At 38.2% G+C, this 24,343-nt stretch overlaps 2 protein-coding genes across 18 annotated transcripts in view; both read right to left on the reverse strand.

The window, feature by feature from the left end:
- Positions 1-4: 4 nt before the first annotated feature.
- On the reverse strand, positions 5-18,748 carry LOC127617675 (synaptopodin 2-like protein). Its single transcript, XM_052089702.1, is given in 5 exon segments — positions 5-6,007; positions 6,009-7,162; positions 12,893-13,602; positions 16,140-16,291; positions 18,337-18,748. Coding segments are annotated over 5 exon segments (3,552 nt in total). The 5' UTR covers positions 18,439-18,748; the 3' UTR covers positions 5-4,573.
- Positions 18,749-20,441: 1,693 nt separating this feature from the next.
- The window catches only part of LOC127617679 (calcium/calmodulin-dependent protein kinase type II subunit gamma), a 94,053-nt gene continuing 90,151 nt past the window's right edge, over positions 20,442-24,343 (reverse strand). For all 17 annotated transcript variants that reach the window (XM_052089709.1, XM_052089707.1, XM_052089708.1 and 14 more), the window contains one exon: positions 20,442-24,037. The gene's annotated coding sequence lies outside the window, so the exon portion shown is untranslated. The remainder of the gene's footprint in view (positions 24,038-24,343) is intronic.

Raw genomic sequence — 24,343 nt, forward strand, 5'->3', positions numbered from 1 at the left:
CAGGAATATTTTATTCAAACTTGTTTATTCAGTATTATCAATACAAGACACTTTCACAAGCATCCAAAGGTCTTAATGAATATATTATAGGCATTGCATAAAGAAAATCACCCTTCAGAGATATTCATTTTACAAAGACAGACACATTTATCTAATAATTTGTACAACAGTCAAAATTAAGAGCATTGAACAAAGTAAAGCTTTAATTGCATAGTTAATAAAACATAGCTGCATTGCAATGCAATAAAATATAATGACTGTAATGAGAGTCAAATAAACAAGACATTGGCTCAGGAGTGAAACTTTGTATTTTATATTTGGTATCCTTTTATTCATATTCTAAATATTAAAAAAAAAAAAAAAAGAAAGAAAAAAAAAATACATTTTACTAACAAAATATTCTCACCTGCCAGTATTGCAAACATAATTTATTAATTCTCTCCGGATATCTAATACACATTAGTACAATCTGATTTCCTTCCTTGAACTTCCATCCATTGTTCCTTGAATGTTACAAGGCCTCAGGAGGCATATTACAGAAAGATCCTAACTTTGGAATGGAATCCTATCTTATCTGCTTGGTAACCAAGGCAGTTTGGGTTAGGATCTCATTTAGGAGAAAAGTTATAACAGAGTGAATTATCTTATCTTAACTACAGATAGATAAAAGAGTACAACAGAATCATCCTAACTTTCCACAACTCCTTTAAAAGTGTAGCGATTTGATTTGTAACATGAATTTGTAAAAAAAAAAAATACAATAAAATTGTCTTAAGACTTCAGGTAATTTCTGTAATATGCCCCTTTATGACTTGCCTCATATCTCTTTGGGAACACAATCCATCCCAGAAATCCTCAGTCTCACTGCCATCATGTAACGCATTCAAATATGTCATCTGATAATGAGTATCCTGACTAATTCAAATAATACCAGTCGTCTCATGAACCTCCTGGTAATCCTGGACAGTTCTAGCTTTGCACTTCTCATGCCTGAGTCAATGAAACAGATCTGCTTTACTGTACGTTCACACCAGAAGCGGCGAGAGCGTCCAAATTCGCTCTGGCTGCCCTGCCTTCGACGCTCGTGGACGCTCTGACGTAGTTGAAATAGGCGGCAACGTTTGTTCAGAATGCTTTGTTTTGTGAACTATATTTAAAGGGGCCGCAATTTAAACATCCAGACATGTCGACCATTACTTTTTGCCGACCGATCACAAGTAGCGTATATACTCATGAACTCTTTAAAATGTGAAAATAAGAAATCGATCGATGGCAGAAAGTAATTAAAATTACAGTTGTTTGTTATCAAAATAAAATACATTTGTAATAATAACTGTGGTCTTGGTCATATATTACAGGGAAACCCGTCACGGCAATAATTCGTTTCTCCATTTTATCTTCGGAACGAATGTTTGGTGGGAACCAAAGTTTACACGGTTATGTTCTCTAGACTTCGCTAGAGCGGAGCACTTCTATATTCCAATAGGTTGCCGCCGAACCGCGTCACAGCTCATTACATAATGTTGACTGCACTTGAACTTCCATCTGACGCCCACGCCGCCCAAGACTCGCCGCGCCGCTTCTCGCCGCCAAGAGACGCTGGCTGTCATTGAAAATGAATGACTTCCGGTCGTTTTGACGCTCTCGCCGCCTCTGGTGTGAACGTATGGTTAGTGTTCAAGGTAGGGTTGCACCAGCTGTGCGTAAAGTCTCACGTTAGTTAGGACGTAAAGCTCACACTAAGGGCTTAGTAACTATTAGTTAGTTTGTAACTAAGTCAGAACTTAATTCGGTTGCACCACCTGTTCTTAAGGCAGAACTTAACTAGTAGGACGTAAGCTTTCTGTAAAGTGATGCGTAGTCGCACAGAATGACGTTTATTTTTTGTAATCCAATCAGCAGCCTTCAAATTAGTAAACAGGAACTGCGCGCATCATTTCAAGGCTGCTGCCTTGCGTGAACAGTCAAAACAAAGACAAAACAAAGGCTTTATTCGCTCTCTTTTAAACCGCAAACGAGCATATATGTCCACATCATCATAAATATCCAAAGAATGATGTCTGTCTCGTAAAACTCGTCGACGAATTTGCGGTTCATTATCTTCATTATCAATGATAATCTCATCTGGCAGCCATCTCTTTCCATCCATTCGTTATTCACGGGCTAAGGCTGCTGTAAATATTTCGTTTATATGTAGGGTTACGTCCTACGTAAGTTTAATGGTGCAATGCTCAAATATTTAGTGGTGCGTAAATTGTGACTTAGTGTCCATTTACGCCACAACTAGGCTAAATTTGAATTTACGCAAAGCTGGTGCATCCAGCCCCATGTGGCTTGCATGTCTGTCCCGGCGACTCTTTCGAACACTGTACATTTCCTAACTTTAACACTTGCTGATTTGACCCCTAAACAAGTTTCTATAAAAAAATTTATCAAACATATGGTTTCTGTAGAAGTAGTTATCCCAAAACTGCTGCCATTATTTACTCACCCTTATGTCATTCCAAATCTGAATGACTTTCTTCCACAGAACACAAAAGAGGATGTTTCCCCATGAAATTACAATAAATGAGGACTGAAGCTTTCAAGCTTCATAAAGGACACAAAAGCATCCTAAAAGTAGTCCATAGGACTTGTGCACTATATTCCAAGTCTTCTGGAGTCATACAATAGCTTTGTGTGATTAATGCACAGAAATATTCTCAAGTTATACTTGAGAACTGTGAACGAATCATTCAGATGGCTTGAACTCAAATGAACACACCAAGAAGGACTATAGTGGATGTCAAGATTTTAAGTGAATAGGAATAGTATGTGTTCTTGGAATATAGAACACAAGTCATACCAGTCTTCAGTCCCGTTCATTGTAATTGCATGGAAAAAAGCTGTGATCAAAATGTCTCCTTTTGTGTTCCAGAAAAGAAATAAATTAATTTGGTTTTGGAACAATATGAGGGTGAGTAAATGAGGACATAATTTTCATTTTTGGATGAACTATTCGTTTATTGTCATAAGTTTTATATACTGTGGGTGAACACGGCAAATCCAGTAAGACTACATCTAAATAATCCAGCCTGATTCCCTGTTTACTTGCTCCCACAAATAGGTTGTGACCCTCATGCACCTGTTCAGTTCAGGCTCTGCCAGGAGAGATAACATTTCTGATTTGCCCGAGGGAGGCTGGGTGGCACACTGCAAAACAATTTTCTTTTTTCCTTAGTTCCTTTCTTAAATGTGTCAGACAGACCAAGGTTTAGACCCAAGATCACCAAAGACAAGTCAAAACTCATATATAATTGTGTTTGAAAGTACAAATCTGCCCTAAGGAAAAGATGTCAAAAGTTAAACTTGTCAGTCCAATCCAAGTGCATGTCAATGCAATCCATGCACAATACTTTTATGGGTGCCATGTCGGAATGTAGTTTTCTACATGCGACGTCATTCCTTTTAGAAAGCAAACACTGTATTGTGTAACGCTGTTGTCCAGCAGTCAGAGGCAAAAAAATTGTCTGTGATCTTCTGTTCCAGCAACTGCCCATAGTTTTACACACACAGTAGAACTTGTTGGATTTCACACACTACATTGGAGATTTAAAATATATTAATTAACTTTTCAGGTTTCAGAATCAATACCACTTAATTTAGTTTAGAAGTTCATTTTTAGTTTAGAAAAACAATCAACAAAACAACAATGATCTAAACTAGACTTGCATTTCCTCAAGAAAATATTAGTGCTTTAAATGTAGCAAAAGAATAGCGTTATAGATTTAGTTTAGCTTAGGTTTTGGGCATTGGACCTGAATACATGAAATGCTTCATCATGACCATTTTTGCTGTTGTCATGGCACTTTGAATCAACACATAAGAGACTGTCCACACAGGACATGTTCTTGTACTCTGTCTGTGCTATTAATTGCTGGTCTGTGAAGACATTTGCCCGATCAACTTATAAAAACAAATCCTGTGTGAATGACCATGCAGCTCCTATACTGTCTTAGCAGTGGCTATAGATGGTTAAATACATGCAAGAAATACCAATTCAGTATGCAAATTGTTGTAAGAAAGAAGACCAATAGCAATATATTTGCAAATATTTCTGTCATCGATGTCAGTTAAATTAAAAAAAATTAAAATTCAATAGAAGAAATTTCTAAACATTTTTAAAGTTTACCAAAACATAAATAGATTTATGGTTAATATTTATAGGGTTTGGGTTTTAGAACAAATACTAACTAGAGTGTGTGAGGAATATAAAAACAGGGCTGCCTTGCAAGCAATACAACAAATCAAGCAAAAATGAATGTGAAATGTTACAACGTTGCATGATGAAGAGACAGATATTTATATTGAACACTAAACAGAGAATGTTTTTATAACTAGCAATTCACCACTGTGCTGTTTTCCATTCCCCAATGAACACTGACTTAAACAATGATCACTTTTCATCTGAAATGAAAAATATAATTTCCTCCAGTATATATTAAATGGATATTAAGACTCAAATTTGAAAAGTATGAATTTTGAGAGTGGAACAGAAGCAGATGGTTCAGCTTCTTCAATATAAATAATCACGTCAGTGAGGTAGGGTTCCAGGACTCCAGACACAGGGCTGAATACCCACTCGTGTTGCAATAAAACGAGGTTTGGGAACTTGAATGGGAGGCTTTAAAGGATTTGGGGGTAAGGCACTTAACTCAGGGGCACTCTTAAACTGTTTGGCAGCTTGGAGCCCAGGGTAACTTAGGCTTGACATACTTGACATGGGGGCTGGGGGTGAGTAGGGCATTGTGTGAGGGATGAGCACAGCTGAAAGTTTGGGGAGCTCTGGGAGGCCTGGAGCCCGTGAAGGTTCCGGAGTGGATACAGGTACGAGTTCAGGTGGAGTGGGTTTAGCAGGTGCAGGGAGTGGGGATGTCATGTCAGAATGAGACAGATGTTCACCGATCGTGGTTTTTGAGCGTGGTACAATAACTGTGGGGTTAAGAGTTGGGGCTGACATTGGGGTGGGAGTGGAGAATCGTTTAATTTCATACACACGTGCTGACTTCACTGGAATCTGCTTAGGTGTTGTCAGAGTATGCCCCTCTCTCTGTTGCCTTTGGTAGGAGGGGGTTGATGGCTGTGTGTTAAAACTGAACATTGCTGAGTTCAGTTGGTAGGGTTGTCTTCTCATGAAGTCCAAGACTTTGATGCCCTCTTTTGGGAACGTATTAGCACCCTTACTTCCTTTGGAGCTTCCCTCAGACACCTTGGCCCCTCCACGTTGCACCCCGACAGGACAGGAGGGAGACAGCAAGGGGTTGTAACCAATGGGTGGAGGAGCACGAATGTTGGGTGAATACTTCCATTGGGATGGGGTTGTTGAGGGCTGGTGTGTTTGGATCAGATCCATGACTGAGTGAGAGTGTTGAGCCCCAAGAGGTTGAGGTTGCTGCAGAGATGGAGAGTCTACAACAAAATAATCCATACGATTCTGTCTACGAGCAAATAGCTCTGCACCTTTCCCTTCAGCCTGAGGAATATGGGACATTTCTGGGATGACCCGTGGCTTAGGAGCCACAGGTGGAGGGACCCTTGTCCTGTTGTCATTCATGTTCTGGGCTACATTTTCAGGTTCAGAATACATACACCTGGGTCTTTCATCTAAGTTCTGCACCATAGACAATAGCTCAGGATTTGGTGAGTTCTTCTTGCTGTCAGGCACCTTAAACATTGGCTTGTATGCACTACGGCGGCGGGCCTCTTGGAGAATACCAGAACGGCTACCAGTGGCTAAAGTTTTGTCACGATACACCACGGGTGAAAGTGGAGTTACATGGCTGGGTGGGGTCACAGGAGCTGCAGGGGTCAAAGTAGAAGAGGGCTGTGATGGTAACACTATGGGCTGAGAGATGTCAGAAGCCACAGAGGTCACAGTGGTGTCAATATGCATTGCAGGAGGAGCAGGCAAAGCTGTTTCAGAATCTATGGGAAAAGTAGGTTCTTTGGTTTGAACTATGGGAAGTGGAATTGATGGAACAATGAATGTTTTCCACTGAGGAGAAGTGATGAGGAGTTTGAGAATATGATTCCACAGGTGCAGGTATATGCTTGCCAGGCATGTAGGGGTGTGTGGGTATTATTTCAGCAGGTACATCAGCACTCGGTTGGCTCACTGTGACCTGGGAAGCAAAGGAGGGAGGAGTGACACCCATGGCATGCTCCTCTGATACTGTTGAAAATGGAGGTGCAACGACAGCCACTGAATCAGGTCTGGGTGTCTTCTTACTGACTGCAGGGTGGAATACAACAGGAGCAGTGGCTGCCCGATTAGTAATACAGCTGGGGGCAAAGGGTCTGGCGGTTCGGTTTAACACAGAGCTGGAAGGAAGTTCTGGCAGAGGAGTTGGTGGTGGATGCATCATAGGTTCTGCAGGAGTTACTGTAAGATCAGTTATGGGCAACACAGAGGGAGCTGGTATCATTGTGTTTAAAGTATCTCCATAAACCATTGCAGGGATTGTGGGGATAGCTCGAGGTGTGTCAAGGTTATTTTGTGTTGTTGGGTGTGGAAATGCATTATGTAGTGTTTTTGAGGGTCTTGCAGGTTTTGGAGCAACTGGTGGTGCCTGGACATGGGTCTTTGTTAGTTGGTCTGATTGTGGTTGTTGTGTCTGAAGTGCTTGCGTCTCTTTCAGCGCAATGCCCAGCATTTGGCTTTGCAACTGTTGAGCTGTTTCCATTTTCTTGGCATGTTCCTCAGCCCTCCTCCTCTGCTGCTCAAACAACTGTGCCCCCTTTCCTGAGGTATCACTCAGACCAGGACTGAGAGCACCTCGACCCTCTACTTCCAGACCTCTGGATGCCGATCTTCTCTCCAGCATCTCAAGGTAGTCACTGTCCCACGTTGGATCAGGTGCAGCAGAAAACCCTTCCTCATCAAATTCTGATTCACTTCCAACAAATATGCCATCCTCTTCTTGAGAGTCCTGCCTCATGTCTTCATCAACACTTCCAAAGCTAGTCAGTGTGTATTTCTTGGAGCGTTGACGACGCTTTTTGAACATCAACACACCCTTTGAGTGTGGGTTTGGTGCATCAGTCAGTAACGAGGCAATGGTGCGGCACTTGGATCGAGCCTCTTTCACCTGTTTGTCTATGATTGTCTCTCCACGGTTCAATTCTGAAAAATATGAGATAAAAACACATGAGTCAGAATTCCAGATTGAACTGAATTATGTCTAGTATAGGAATGATGTATTACTGTTTATGGCTTAACACTATCAACTTTATATGGCCAGTCTTGGTTATTTAGTATGAGACATTTAAGTTTTTTTCCTAATGTGTGTATTAAATGGCAGCAGAAGTAATTTGCCCATTTAGGCCTGTAATATTGTGCAAAAGCAAAAGTGTGGATAGCATGTGTAAAGCTTTTCTCTGTCCATGCACTTGCTAACCTCAACTCGCCTGTTAGCATTGCCTATCCTTTTAAAAGTTTGTTTGAAGTTCGGATAACATGTTGATAGACCTATTTTCTCTTCATAAATGACTTGGCAAACATTTAGGACCCAGCTTTCCAAATGCTTCTGCAAAGTGGAGTAACAAGCATATCTTTTCACATGCTAGGGTACCACAGTCAAAGAATTCTTAGCATTCCCCACACAGTTAGCTCAGCACAGTTAGCTTGGACAGCCTCAGTCACCATTGAGAAATGATCCAAGATGGCGCCGGTGTGTGTGGCTTGCCTTCTGCTGCCCAACCTGTTTTTTTATGTTTGTCCTCATGTTGTTATTGTCCCTGTTAATACAAAATACTACCTCTGTGCTGGTATATAACTGCCAAACACTCTTTAACATCTTCTGAAATCTGAACCGAGGGTATTACATTCCTGTTCACCCCTGCCGGTGTCGAACCTAATGGCGCGTGCGCCATCTGCCATCTGCCCTTCTTATAAAGAAACGCCGCAGTCCACGAGGAAAGCGGAGAGGAATATTAGGGATGTTGACGTCATCCTTGTTTTTACTCTCAGGAATGCTATGCCAGTCGGGTCTTTCTTCATGTGGGTGGGAGTGTGACTGCTTCGCATCCAGGTGCTCATTGGAAGCGCCACTTCAGCCCATTGTTCCGGACTCTTCCAGCAATGTCTACATTCGCTAGTTGCCTCGTTTTTTCCGAGGGGGAGTGAATCCAAAAAATATTCATCCTCTGCATCATGAATCACAGCAGGACAATGACTCTTCGCTAGATTACGATCAGCCAGCGCCAAACAGGTTGGCCCTGAAAAACCTCTCGTTACCTAGATTTTTTACTTGTTACAGAGACTTGGTTAATGTTGGAGATATAAGCCCCTTTTCAGAACTTGTACCTCCAGATTATGCATTATTTAACTCATCTCGGGCAACTGGATGGGGTGGTGGACTGGCATCCATTTTTAGAAGAAAGATTAGCTGTACTTTTGTAAAGATAGGGCTTTATTCAAGCTTTGAATTGCAAGTATTTTTATTGAATCTGGTGAACCCTGAAGTGTGTGTAGTGGCTAAAGACTTTTTATTGTTATTGTTATTTTATTTATCTTATTGTCTCTTTTGGTTTTGACCAACTGGTGAAAGACAATACACACATTCGTGGGCATACATTGGACCTTGTCTTGTGTCTTGGTTAGTTGATTTGTAATTGAAATATACAACTGTAGTTTTCTGATCTTGTTTTCTGTCCCTCTTCCATACCAACCTGTGAAAGTCTACTCTATTTGCTGGTCTTGTATATTAAGCTGGACTTCAAATGAGATTTTACTGCTGTATAAAGGGACACTACAATCCTCAGATATAGACTTTTCTTCATCTCACCGAAGTGCTGAGGAGTGTATTAATGTTTGTTACTCCACCTGTACAAAAATCCTGAACTCTGCTACTCCCCTGAGAATGAAACATGCCAAACCCAAATCAGCCCAGGTTAAACGATGCTATCCGCTCTTTAAGGCAGTTATGCAGAAGATCAGAACATAAACGAAGGACAAATTTTAGGTGTCGTATGAAATACTAAGAAACTCTCTATCAAAGTTTCAGAAAGCTGTGAAAGCAGCTTCCTCAACTTTTTTGTTGATAGGATTGCAGAGGTCAGATCTAACATTCAGCAACCAGCATGTGAGCCATCGGTTCCTCTTTTAGGTTTTGCTACTGTATCGCAATTTGAACCCATCTCTTTTCACACTATGTTGTACATCTGAAGCCCAGAAACAAATTATAGATACTGTTGTTCCTAGTATATTGTCCAAAATAAACGAAAGCTTGGACACAGTGACTGTACCAGAGTATTTAAAAAAAAATACTTAAAAAACATTATTTTGATTGGACAGTTCTTTCTAATTTTAGACCTATTTCTAAATGACCTTTTATTTCTAAGATCATGGAGAAAGCAGTACTTGTCAGTTACAGACTTTATTAGGTCAAAATATTTTCTTGAAGTATTTCAGTCAGGTTTTAGAACTTATAGCACTGAATCAGCACTTAACTGTTGATGCAGGAAATCTGCCAATTCTGGTGCTATATGATCTTAGCGCAGCCTTTGATACAATAGATCACAGTGTTCTAATTTCTCAAATAGAAGTTTCTCAGTTCATCTTGGAGAATTCTCATCTGTCTCTGCCTCTTTTATTTGTGGCATTCCTCAGGGCTCTATTCTGGCCCCTGTATCTTATTATCTCTACATGCATCCTTTAGGAAGTATGTTTAAGAAACATGGGGTATCATTTAATTGTTATGCAGATGATACACAAATGTACTTACAGCTGAAAATGAATAACAATGGCCTGTCTAAATGATGTGAAATCGTGGATGCCTTTAAACTTTTTAAGCCTCAATGACTCAAAAACAGAGATATTTTTGCTTGGCCCTTCTGAGATGGCTGGCTCTGCAAATGTTAATTTGGAACATTTGGTCCCTTTCATTAAATCGTCAGTTAAAAATTTTGGCTTTGTATGTGACAGCGCACTTAAGTTTGATTAACATAAAACATGAAGTCGTTAAAGCTATTTTTTATCTAAGGTAAAGCCTCTCCTGTCGTTTAAGGATTTTGAAAAAGCCATCCATGCTTTTATTTTTGCTCGCCAGGACTATTGTAATTCCCTCTTTATAGAAATTAACACTTGCAAGACTGCAAATAGTCCAGAATGCTGCAGCCAGAATCCTGACAGGGTAAGTGTGACCATATTTCTCCTATTCTACACTCTCTTCACTGGCTGCCAGTTCAATTTAGAGTTTATAATAAAATACTTCTTTTCGTTTTTAAATCCCTAAATGGACTAGAGCCTCCCTACCTTGCTAACCTGTTGCAAATGCACAATTCTCAGAGAACCCTCAGATCGTCTGATCAGAAGCTGTTGATTGTCCCTAGGTCTGAATTAAAGATGAGGGGAACTTTTGCGGTAGCTTCCCCTAAACTGTGGAACAATTTACCTATTTATATTAGATCAGCATCAACAATACATGATTTTAAAACTAAGTTGAAAACATATTTTTTCACCTTGGCTTTTAATCAGTCCAAGTGGTTGTGGATTGTATTTCTGTATTATGTGTGTGTTCTGAGTGTATTGTCCTGCTATTCTTACCCTTTTGCATTGTACATTTGGTCAACATCTGTTGTTTTAATATGCGTTTTATAAATCATTCTTTTTTATAAATTAAATATATAATATAAAATATATATATATATAAAAATTACATTTATAAAGAGTATTTTATCAAAGCTTTTTGCAACAGGGACCACTTATTATATTAATCTATGGCAATCAGAGAAAAAGATGATTGTCATTTTAATGCAAAGTTTAATTGTGTACCATAGGGACATGCTTAATTTACCATGGCTAAACTCTGGTCCCCGAGAACAGCATGAGAATGTTTAACAGATTAGGTTTGTCTTTCGATTTATGGCTGTTTATTTATTCTAGTGCTTGAAATGACACTGCCTCAAATAGCTGTGGTTCTGAAGATGCATGTACACTTTATAAAAATGGTACTGCAGCACATAGCTTGAGGTCTTTTTGCATACTGAGCTATATTTATATATAAAAAAGAGCTTCAGTTATAAAGCTGTTGATTGGCTTATGTAGTTGACCTTATACAATTATTTAGCAAGTTCTTTTCACATTGCATCAGCAACATAATTTACATTATTTGCCTAATTTAAATTTGGCATTAGTAAATAATAGAGTATAGCTGTTTTCTCAAATAAAATAACTGTTACATCTTTCTGATGAATGAATAGTTATCATCATACATGTTTTTAATCCAGTAATTTAATAATAATATTCCATAAATGACAGATTAGATTCCACAGTGAGTAATCTTATTATAAACACAGATGTCAATATGATGTTTACCACCTGATCTGGGATCAACAAACACACATTCCTCAGCTGCCCTCTAAGATCAGTGTCATAACACAGTTATCTGTTACAGAGCGATTGGATGAGGAACTATGTTAGCGTCCACCACCATACTTGTAAAACAAGTGGAACTCTTTGTTTTTTGTCATGTATGCAGCCTGACCTCATGAAAATATTTAAGCTTTGTATTACATTTTATGAAGACTGACATAGCTACTGAAATATGCTAATATGTGATTTGCACTGATGACCATTAAGAGGCTCTAAATGCCAGCCAGATATTTCTTATTATGTCCAAAAACAATACCGAAATACTCAGTACAACAACATACAATACAAACAATACACTATTTAATATGTGGGCCAAGAGGTAGAGAGGTGGTGTATTGGAGGAGGTAGGAAGGTAGAGAAAATAGGAGCAGGAGGCCTGTGAGGAACACTGAAACCTGATATGATCAAGCAAGCAGCTGGAGATGCTTATGCCACCTCATGCAAAGCAGTGCTCAGGTCATCAACCCTGTGAGCCTCAGGACAAATATAGACACTGCTGGCTAAAGACTCGGGATGGTCAGCCTATCCTCTCAAGAGGTTACATGCAGACAATCAAACTGTCATTTAAGTATTAGCTGTATTATATGGGACAAGATATGACTTTCATAACACAATTGCAAAGCAGGTGTCCAAGCCATTATCTGTAAAGCCAGTGAGCCAATCACAAGTGCAATTTAGAATTTATCTTGCCAAGTAATAAAGTATCCAGTGCAAAATAGCCTGCCTTTAAAATGCCACTCGTCTAGAGTTAGCAATGCATCTATTTATGGGTAGTTGACACATAATATCTACATAAACTTTCTCTTTTCATCAACTTCTACATTTTATGTAAGACTTATGAATGCAGGCTATAAGGGAAAGTCAAGTGTATTTTTAAGGTGTTGTAACTACTCATCATTTCAAGGTACTGCGGCCCTTGGGGTCATAATTTCTTCAAAAACTTTTACACCCAAAGACAAATAAACAAACCAACAAACAATGTTATTACATTTTACATTTAAACCTAACCCTAAACATAAGGTCTAAACCTTTACCCAAACTCTAAACTTAAACTGAAGAAAGAAAACATCAGGGTTTCGAATGAGACATAGGAAGCTTATTACATACATCAGCCATTGGTGTTGCATAAATAAATATAGAATCAGTAACCATATTTGTTCAAATGTGTTTTCATTCTTAAAATGAAGTGTCAATTAGGAGGCTAGTTAAACTTTGATGCCTGTATTGTATACATTTGAAATTCTGTTTGTTGATTTAAAAGTCGTACCTTTTCGTACGAGCCAAGTCGTACAATGTCTTTTAATTTCACCATCTCAGACAAATAAGCACTAAGTCATGAAACTATGTTGTTGGTGACACTTAGATGATAAAATAATACTTTTAGTGAGGGGAAGGGAAATCAATGAATAACAAATAGCTTAAGTTAGTAAAACAGAACAACTGACTTTGACTCAAATGAAATAACTTGTATATACTCACTTGCTTGTTTTGCTTTATCCATATATGTTAATGTAAGCTCCTCATCCACCGGATTGTCTACTGGCCCAACCATGGGCACCAGCTGACTACGAGAGCGTAGCATTAGAGCTTCTTTGGCTCTCTCTGGAGATACAAGTGGAGGAACATTTGTGGGCTCCTGGAACCCACTGTCTTCTTCCATTAGCCCTTCTCGTGGGTTTTGGTCATCTGCACTCATGGATGAGTTCTCGGTGGAGGTCTGTGAGGACCATGCTCCAGATGAAAGGGGCTGGCAAATCACATCTCTGCGGGCTACACCAGGCAATGTGTTGCCCCTCTCATAAGGCCCCAGAGGAAGGTACACTTGGGCATCTGAGGCACTGTCATATCCACTCATCTCAGAAGTCTCGGCTCCCTCTGGTGAGGCTCTACCAGCCTTTGCAGGTGAATTGCTGGGACTGCGTCTTTTCGGCTTGCGTTGCCTCTCGTGGGCTGCCACATCTGCATCACTGTCTGTTTCTCCATAGTAAGCCTCACTGCTTGGAGGGGAGGTCAATCCACTGTGTCCTGTCGGGGACATCAGGGCCCCGTGGTGGATTTGGTGTACACTGGGCTGGTAAGGTCTAGAACTGGATGGGGACTTGGCCCTAAGGGCAGCACGGTACTCTTTATCAATGCGGGGAGAAGGAGCTCGAGCAACCAAAACCACGGACTGGAAGCCAGCCGGTGCCCTGATAGACATGTAAATAGGTAAAATAGCACAGGGGTGGTCAGAAACAGTAGCTCACAGCAGCCCTGGCTTGGGGGTCTAACTCCAGTTAACACTGCCAATTATTTTAGCTCCCATTTGTTGTTAAACACATCATATACTACACTATATGGTTAAATGTAAGTGAAGACACCATTCTATTTAACAGGTTTAGCTATTATTCCAGTAATTCCAGTGAGGACCTTTAACCTTAAAGGATTAGTTCGCCCAAAGATGAAAATTATCTTGTGATTTACTCACCCTCCTGCTATCCAAGATGTGTATTACTTTCTTTCTTCTGCAGAACACAAATTAAGATTTTTAGAAGACTGTTTCAGCTCTGTAGGTCCTCACAATTGGCACCAAAATTGTTAAGCTCCAAAATTCACATAAAAGAACCACAAAAGTAATCAATATGACTCCAGTGTATAAATCCATGTGTTCAAACATGATATGATATGATTTAACCACCAGATTTGTCTGGAGTACTTTTATTTTTCCCTTATGTGGATTTGGGGTCTTCAAACTTTTGGCACCAATTCACTTGCATTTTAAGGACCTACTGAGCTGAAATATTCTTCTAAAAAAAATCGTAATTTGTGTTCTGCAGAAGAAAATCATACACAACTGGGATGGCATGAGGGTGAGAAAATCATAAGAGATTTAACATTTTTGGGTGAACATACCCTTTAATGCTATTCCATGCAATGACATTCAAGAGAATTGTGTGCTTCCAACTTAGTGGCAATAGTTTTGGGAGGACCCTGTCAATGTGCACACACTTGACTCAAGTCCAATTTAAATGGAATACTTGTACCTTTACTGAATTAAATTTCCAATCAACTTTTTACTCCTTACAATTTAATTTATACTTGAATAGTACTCATTACATTATTGCAGATAAGTTTTTTTCATTTTACTGGACTGAAGCCACCTTTACAATGCATCAGACAAATGACAGGCAAAAGGTCAGTCATTTCAAATGGAGTGTCGCAGGGCGGCTGTGTGGAGTTCCGACCATCTGCAGAGGCGGAATTTAGGATCCGTTTTGAGCTTCGGATAAGTTGAATTATTTGTACGACTAGACCATATGTGACTGTACATATCTGAGTAAAAATTAACAATTAGTTTGATTGAAATCATCCATTTGCTCAACAGTAAGTTTTGTAACAAACCTCAGAAAACAATTCACAAACTTTCTTAAAAGATTAATTAGATTTCTCTTTGTTTAAAGGGGTTGGGTGTTCTGACATCGCAATTTGTGAGTGGCTTCTTCCATTGCGTGACTGTGGCAACATTTTTGCACAATAAAATTATGTGGCTCATTGCACATCTCAGGGCAGTTCTGAAGTGAAATGTCCGCTGTGTGGTGCTATAAGCGAGTGAAATGTTTTTCAGAATGCATGAGGTTCTTAAGGTTAAAGTTCTATCGAGATTTAAATCAACAAAACTGACATCCCTACCCTAAATCTTGAACCTAAACCTAACCAATAGTATAATAAAAGCAATTGTGAGATGAAAACACAATTATGTCATTTTATGTTGACACTTTCCGCTCACGTGTTGATTCTTTAGGATTCGTAACCGGAACCTTTGTATCACAAGCACAGCGCTCTATCAGTTGAGCTACCACTTAACAACTTAAACAAGCATGTAAATGTAGTTGTTATGTAATGCAAACATTAAAATGTGTAAAAGTGTTTATATGTCAGAAGATAGCATTGTGTGAGGAACAGAGAGAAAAGTATGTGTTTATGAACTGATAATCTGCCGTTTTACCTGTGATTTGAGTGAAAAGGTATTAAAGTAATTGTTGTTTTGGCATCTCTTGTGTCCTTCCACCAGGAAACTGCCATATTATGTACAACAGGTCACATAAAAATAATTTTGCAAACATGTAATTATTGTAACATGATTCTATGACCAGGTTGCGAATGCCACTGTGGGAGAAATATGACAATTGTCGGAGACAGTAAAAAGGCGACTTAACAAACCAGTTGAATTTAACAACATCCTCTCTCTCACAAACTCCTCTCTTGATTTCATTCTAGATAGGAAAAGTTACTTTTTACAACTTAAGTACAATTTAATTATTTACTTTCACTCAGGTAGGTTTTTGGCTAAATGCTTGGACTTGTAGTAAAATTTTCACTCAGTATCCATACTTTCACTTAAGTATAATTTCTGAGTACTTTTTAAAAACCCTGGTCTGGTGTGGTGAATTTTCCTTGCCTTGAAAAGCCCAGGGCTGAACCCAATTTATGGGAAAAACTGGAATGCCAACTGTGAGCTAGGCCTCATCACCCAACAATAGTACCTAGCCTCACTGATGCTCTTGTGTCTGAATCTCCTGAAACATCTTCACAGAAGAGTGGAAGTTGTTTTAGCAGCAACATTATTGTTTAATGTCTTTGGTTTTGAAAAATAAATGTTCAACAAGCACATATGGGTGTGGTGCTCTAAATACTTTTGGCCATGTAGTGTAACTTTAGCATTGTGAAGGTATAAAGGATGATTTACCTCCTAACCCGGATGTGTAGTGTTCCTGGCATGCTGTCGATCAGGTTCATGGCCTGGGCATGCGACAAACTCTCACAGGAATTCTCATTGATGGAAACCAGTTCATCTCCCTCACGCAGTCCAGCCCTACATGCTTTACTTCGCTTACGCACCTAGGGAATAAATGTGCCAGATATAAACAGATCAAGAAGCCATCTTAAAAGGACTTGAATATTTTCCATTGATTATAAAAAGAGTAGATGAAAAACATAAGACACTAGTGTTGAATTGCGGATCTGCAAGGAACCTCAACAAGTGACACATGGGTTTGGTTGTGTGCATGAACTCTACGTGAAATATTAAGAGTCAAAGTCAAAGTTTATTTATAAAGCACTTTTAAAAACAGCATGTGTTTGACAAAGTGCTGTACACTTAAATCCTATATTACTGCTACAAACGATCAATGATAAAAGAGGCCTATATTTCTCACAGCTTTACATAAATTGGTTTTCTTCTTCTACTTATGCCTTATGGGATAGGTCATCAAACAAGATGACAACATTGTTCACAATACTTAATCAAATTATTATATAAAATTAAAATGTAATTTAATAGTAATTAAAATTAGAATGTTATATTAATATTTGCAACATGAATTACAGTATGACTTAACCAGAACAAAAAGCACTTCAGGTGGATGGCATAGACAGGGAACATGCTGACCATGTGCCAGTGTGTGAATGCCATTTCTTCACTCACTTAGACCTTAAAATGCCATCCAGAGAGAATATCAGTCAAACTCCTCACCAGTCTGCCATCTTACCAGCACACACACGGGAGTAAGAAAGGCTCTTATTTTAGTTGTTTTCATACTGATTGGAAGTCTTACTTAAGCTGCAATAATCAGGCTATAAATAGTCAGGACATTCTGATGTGTTAATGAAATTTAAGATTCTCTGTTAAGTCTGATAAATGTGCAACAGCCAACAAACTAGAATGCTAAAAGATATCATATAGCCTGTGTGACCCTTTGGCCTAGCCAAAGAAAGTGTAAAGAACCATTAAAAAGTGGTGGTTAAAGCAGACTGTCACCATGAGTTCTGAGATCAGATTGTATGACAATGATCGTAATGATTTTTGCCGGAGCAAGCCCAGTGGTTTAGGGTATAACTATAAATGCAAAGGTTACTAGTTCAATGAGCCGGAAACTGGAATCTCCACCATCACCATCTAAACCATCACCATTGTGCCCTTAAGGCACTAAACACCATGTTGTTCTGGGAGAGTGTCCCCATTATCAGTTTTATTTCACTTTTGATGAAAAATGTATCTACTGATAAAAATGCCAATCAATGTTTCAATCAAAAGTCAATCAATCAGTGAGACATATAGAGACAGCACATATTGCATTACCTTAAATCGAGAGACCCAACCCCCCCCCACCCCCCCGCAAAAAAATCTTAATATGAAAATGACCACACAACCAATGTTCATAACAAATTAGAGGAAGAAATGTTCCTGGATCAGATTCCCCTGTTAACAATGCCTCAAGAGAATACAATCTTGTACCACTGTTATATAGACAGATAGAAAATCCATAAGCACTCCTGTTCGAGGTATCAGCTGAGCAACCAGGTGAAAATAAAGGTTATTACAGACATCCTGACCATGAACCAGAATAGCTACCTTGCCGTCACTTTGCAAATACAATTTATAGTGCACACACCTATATTATACCTTGTCAAAACAAAAAAAGCTTTCTGAAATTGGACACATAGCATGTAGGTGGATTAGATTCTCAAGAGATACTACAGTCACAAATAACTTTTCTAATACTATTTATTCCTAATTATTACAAAACATAACATATGTGACCAATTTGTCATAGCAGCTTGGTTTGTTTAAGGTAATCTAAACTATCCCTCAACTATATTACAGCAATTAACCCACTTCACACTAGCTATTTAGGACTCCAAATGTTAAGGGGTCATTTGAGATGGTGTTTTAAAGTTCACTGGTGTCAATCATTTAGATTTTTTTAGTGGAGGATCAGTTCCACGCTCACAGTGCAGGGCCTGTGCTTCTGGTATCCATTACAGCTTATGGATTGGTTTAATTATTAAAAATCACCATGCTAAAATCAGTTCAAATAAAGCATGGTACATTTTACAATAATTGTTAAGTGCATTTTGCTCCACTGTGCTCACGGTAACCATACCTTGGCAACCTGCAGAGGCTTCTGGTGTTCTATTCCTCCTTGCAGTCTGAAGCCCCATGGTGCTCCTCCAGAAAGGGTGATGATAACCTCCTCAGCCACCATGGTGCGGTCTATGCTCGTGTCCTTGGTTCAGCAGTTTCTTGGACTGGGGGGCCCTCAGTACAGACGATCCATATTTTTACAGGGCCCCCTCATAGAAGAGGACTTCTACTACTCCAACTATCTCCAAGGGTCTCTTCTAGTAGCCCACCTGAGTTGAGTCTCTCACACAAATGCACACTCAAGCACACAGAGATCCCCTCCCACACTCTGAGCTGGATGCTGGGGATAGGGGCGCAGCAGTAAATGAAGTTAAAATAGAGAGAGAAAGAGAAGAGATACCCACTGCCGCCCTATACAGTGGAATTTTGTGTTGGATGAAGGTATGACCTAGTCTGAAACACTTGTGCGGTCACTCACAGAGCTGGCTTGAAGGGAGGGGTTGTACATTGCTGATATAAAAATAGCCCTTTGCCTCTCTTCCTAAGGATGGCAAGGGGTTGGCAGATAAACCTTTTGACAGCGTAAGTTTAGAGAGGAGACAACAGTTAATTTACGGCTGAAATTTAAAGAAACACCCTTCAATATGTACAATAATACATCAAAGAATGTAATATTTAATCTAACCTGCTTGACATTGGAGGATTGTCAAATAATTAAAGACCACTCTTAAATTGAGATTTTCTGGTGTGGTTTGTCTTTTCTAGATGATATATTAAAAATAGGGCTGTCAATCGTAAAACATTTTTAATTGAATTAATTACATGGTGTCCTGATTAATCGCATATACAAATATTTGATGAGAAAGCCCCTCATATAACAATAATTCTATATATAATGATGAAATAATTATAGTAACCTTTAAATATTGCAAAATTATATATATATATATATATATATATATATATATATATATATATATATATATATATATATATATATAAAATAAGAAATATTCAGATAATTAAAATGCATTACATTCTTGTGGCCGAAGAGTTAATCATTGATAAGACAATACAAAAATCGGCTTTAGAATACAATGTATTGTTTATTACCATATTATTGAACATAAACCAATCATTGGCAAACAGTTCACAGCAATCCATTTCAAGAGATTTATTATGAGGGCTTGTTTAAGGACCCGTCAATGTGCACCTGTGTCAGACATGCTTTTGTAGCGTTTCGGGTGTGTTGTGTCATAAACATAAAAATGTTTAGGTCACTGTGTCAAGTTAAATATAGTTTAATATTTAAAACACATTTTGAGATCCCTTAGTTCGCATTTGCGCTCCAAGTGTTTTGAACGCAAGAACGTAACGCATGTTGCTTCTGGATGGTTGTTTTGTTCACTGTATAAACTGTGTGTTGCCCATACAGCTGAAGTTTCACTTACTGCCCTCTGGAGTAAACAGGTGGTACTACAAGCTTGCATTTCTCAGGAATCTTCCTTATTACGGTCCGGTGCCAAAGGGATTCATTGCGTTAATTGTTTTATGCGTTATTTTTAATAAAATTAAATCGCACTGAACTAACGCGTTAAACCGACAGCCCTAATTAAAATTATATTATATGGGACGTTATATTGTGACATGAGTTAAAAGTCAGTGAGGGTTTTATCCTTGTTTGTTTTATGACTGTATCTTCACACATACTAGTAGATCTTTCCTCTTGGCTTCCAAACTGGGACAACTTGACCCATCAGTGCTCATTTCCTCATAGAGGTATTACATTTTGATCTAATTTTTCAATTATTTATTACTTGATATGTAGATAATGTACAGTCAGCCAGTCCTAATCGCAAAATAAACCACGACAGGGTGGTCAGGGGTTTATTTTGTGATAATGACATACCAAATAAATAAATATCCATAAAATATTGACTTGAAATTGTTATTCTGTGTGAAGAGATATCGGAGTCTCCAGAAACAATTGAATTGCGACTCTCCTTAGCGTCAAGAGTTCTGATGTTTATATTGTGAAAATCACAGTCTGCTCATTAATCTGCTTATTATATGCCTACAGGTCAAATACATAAATAAATGGACATGAAATGTTGATTGATTTGAAATTCTTTTATTAGCTTACTTGTAGAAATTGTGATATGAGAAAAAGAAAAGATGAATCCAGATGAAGGTTCACTCAGTAACTTTTTGCTTGTGTCATATTGAACATAAAGTGACACCTAGTGGTGTGGATGCAGCATCATTCAAAATCAATAGTTTAAGTTACAGAATCCATGTTATAAATTCACTATTCACAATCAGCCATGAAAGTGTGAAAGTGTCCAATTGATTTAATCCAAGAGTGAAAGTGTTCAATAACAAGATCCCTTAAAAATAACATTTTAAGCTGGTTATGTGATTCTAAAATGACAACCCCCATGAATAAAACAGCTTTTAAAAGGTTACTGATATGACAAGAGTCCTCATCTCATGTGATTGGCCATGATGATATATGTACAGTATGTTCAAAATTACAATTAATTTCATTAGGAGTAAAACTTTTAAAATGGGGAAGAAAATCACTGAGTGCACCTTTAATGCTTTGGCTTCTTTGGGAAATTTTCATTGCCAGAGGAAAGATATACAAACCAATTGGCCAGATTTTGGCCAGTTTACTCAATGTGTTTATATATAACTATATCACATTCTTCCTCATGTTTAAATAGCTATTACAGCATAAAAAACTGGTTCAACAAGTAGCATTGAAAAACGTGGTGCATAATCATATTTATCTACAAACACTCTTAGGATGTATTAGGAAACAAAAAAGAACAAAAATCATGCTGAGCAGGAGAGCAAAGACACTGCTGTTTAAATGTTCTTTTATTACATACTTTCAAATGTTTCAATAACAAAGCTATGATGGTTTAACAACATTCAAACAAACACTTGATAGATTCAAATTCATAGATTTGTTCATTGTATGGTCATGCAAAAAAAGAAAAGAAAAAAAGAAACCGCATCCAATTAAACCTCAGAGTATAATCATTTGTACTGCCATCATATATGGTTACAATGCAAAACAATTGACAAGAATGGGGAAACATACCAAGTGGAAGCTTTGATAATCTCTTTGTCCTTTTCTTCACAAAAATATCAAATAATTTTAGCATAGGAAACCATGTTTTAGAGCCACATTTCATTTACCTTGAAGATGCAGGTAATAAACAGATTACAATTTTAGTTAAACACAGACAGTGAAAAACATTACCAGAAATGTACACATGCATATTTTCCTCCTGTTGAACTGCATATATGGTCTGGTAGTTAGAGTGGCCTTAAGGAGTTATTCAGTTAGCATACAAAGTCTCTTGTGTCTATCTAACAGCCATAAGAAAAAACACAAGAACTACAATCTGCTGCAACTGGAAATATCTCCTTCACTCTTGACCATTAAAATGTTCTGTTGAATTAACTACACTGCATTTTAACATAGACAAGGAAGTGGCCAAAATGGGGCTGGTCATCATTAGTGATGCTACTCAAATCCAACTATCATGTTGGTGTAGACGCACACTGCAACAGGGAGCAACAGAGAGCATGGTTTGGTGGTATGACAGACATCACAGTGCCAGATGGTTTCATCTGAAAACTAGAGAACTAACTAACAAGATGTCTTAGGGTAGGAGTACTCTTTTCCCCCATTTTTTTTTCACCATACAGAGTCATTTGGCGCAATGTTTGCCCAACTTCAAAAGGTAACATATTACAAGCAATGGCTCAGCACAGAGGGAAGGGATGAAGCAAGGCCCCACAGGCATCACAATTCAAAACACAGGATTCTACATAATAACACAGTCAATGAATGACAGTCACACAGATAAGCTTTAAAGGGAGCACAATGTGTCCGTGTGCTTTGACACACCCAAACCAGCATTATAATTTGTTTTATTTTTTTTGTAAAACTATGTGAGTTTACTTTGTTGATCAGAAAGTGGTCTGTGAGAGTTGCCAGTGTACTGAAATTGTATATTCAGATGTTAAGGGAGCCCACTCGATATGCAAAGCTTTCAATCTATCCCCATCCAAAATGTGCATTCGTATTTCCAAATTAAATTGGAAATAATAAAATAAAACAAATATCAGAATATTTTCTGCCACAAAATGGACCATTAAAAATAAAGAAAACCCCTGGAAATGCATTAAGCATGTCTTTTCATTACATTTCCCACCTGTAGACAGTTATGTGTTCACTGTCTAACCAAACCATAACCACTTTCTTTAAAGTCACAAGTCCTTTAAAATCACATTGTTTGATATAAAAAATCATGATACAACATAAACAGCACTAGAACAAATTGTAGACAAAGTGTATGGACACCCAAGGGGGGTAATGTGATTGATTTTTGGTAGTTTTGGTCTCCTTACAGAGCGTGGACCCCTATAAAATGATTTCATAACCTGAAGTTGCAAAGCAGTCCACACAAAGTGAAGAAAACAGCATAGAGTCGCAAGGTTATGTGCAAAACAATACAGGCCATTTCATTTCTTTTTTTTCTTTTTTTGACATGCTTTTAGTTTTCAAATTGATATGCACAGTAGCTGGAAGCCTAAAGGGTGAGCTGGGTATCTCCATGAGTGAAAGCTGCAAGCCTGGTCATTGTGTGTAGTGTTTAGTGCCCTCTGGAGAATAGTCATACGATGGACTCAGAATAATAATCAAAGGAAATGAAAGTTCTGCAACTTTAGGTTTAGGTCTTATGTAAATATGTCCATGTGTTTATGTGTAAAGATCTACTCAACACACAACAGAGCAACAAGCATATTGAGTCCCAAAGAGACATTTACACTTACGGACAAATTCAAGCAAACGCTCGCACAACTCCCTTCCATGTATCCTGACAAGACAGACTGTTTTCTTTCCTTTCTCTTTATAAATACTGTATCTATTTATGCACAATTATATTAAACTGTGTCCCAGTTTAAAAACAATGTTCTTGAAGACGAAAAATACTTTCAAATACAGCATCATTCAGGAGATAAAAATCAAAAGTTCCACAAAAACACTACAAAATGCCAGAAAACCCCATTCCCCCTTCCAAGAAAAATAAAAGCAACATTAAAACTTCCTCTTCTCAAAGTCTAAGATGTCTACACTTTGGTGCTTTAACTTCTGAAATTCGTAAAAAAAAAATTCTGTTCCTCCAATATTAAAATGATTTGCATAAAAAAAGAAGAAAAACCAAACAAAACAGTTGAGTTTTCTTAAACTTCTTAAAACCTACATCACTGACCCCGAAAATGGCATGTGCTCTTTTTAAGAATTCACATTTCTGATCCTAACAGCCATCAGTTGTTAATTACACAAGTGAAGATTTCAATATTTTACAATATTTATTAATACTTGAAACATCTTTTCTGAATGTTGGGCAGCAGAAACTACAGGATTATGGGTAAAGACAATACAGCGCCCCATGTGGGCATTAGAGGCATGCAGCATCCAGAAGGCAGGGCTGCTGCCGTGGCCGCCCACCACACATAATCTAGCTAGGTTTGGACTGAAGTGGTGGCCACAGTCGGCTTTTAAATAGATTTCTTGGTTGTGCCATTTTTTTCCCTTCCGTTTTCAAAACTTCAAGAGGTTCTCTTCTGGCCGGGCTCCAGGCGGCAATACGTGCACGGAGAAGAAATGCTCCAATCAGCTTTAGTATTCAGGCATGCTTAGAGAGAGAGGAAAGCAGCCAGGAATTGATGAGTTTATCTATGTTCAATATTTTCTGTTGAACATCAATGCTTACAGTTAAAGCAGAAAATGATATGATCATTTTCATATGAAAAATGGCAAATAATTGTCCAGTGTGTTGATTCTAAGGTATATCCCAGTCGTGGACAGAAATTAAAAAGAGATCTGGGCAAAAATTCCACAGAAATTGACAAAATAGCCCTAGATACATAAAATAAATTAGGGCAAAACAAATAATGGCCCCATTACAATGATATTATTATTATTTTTTAGATCTAGATCT

The sequence above is a fragment of the Xyrauchen texanus genome, chromosome 24 (assembly GCF_025860055.1).
Source record: "Xyrauchen texanus isolate HMW12.3.18 chromosome 24, RBS_HiC_50CHRs, whole genome shotgun sequence".
Classification (NCBI taxonomy): domain Eukaryota; kingdom Metazoa; phylum Chordata; class Actinopteri; order Cypriniformes; family Catostomidae; genus Xyrauchen; species Xyrauchen texanus.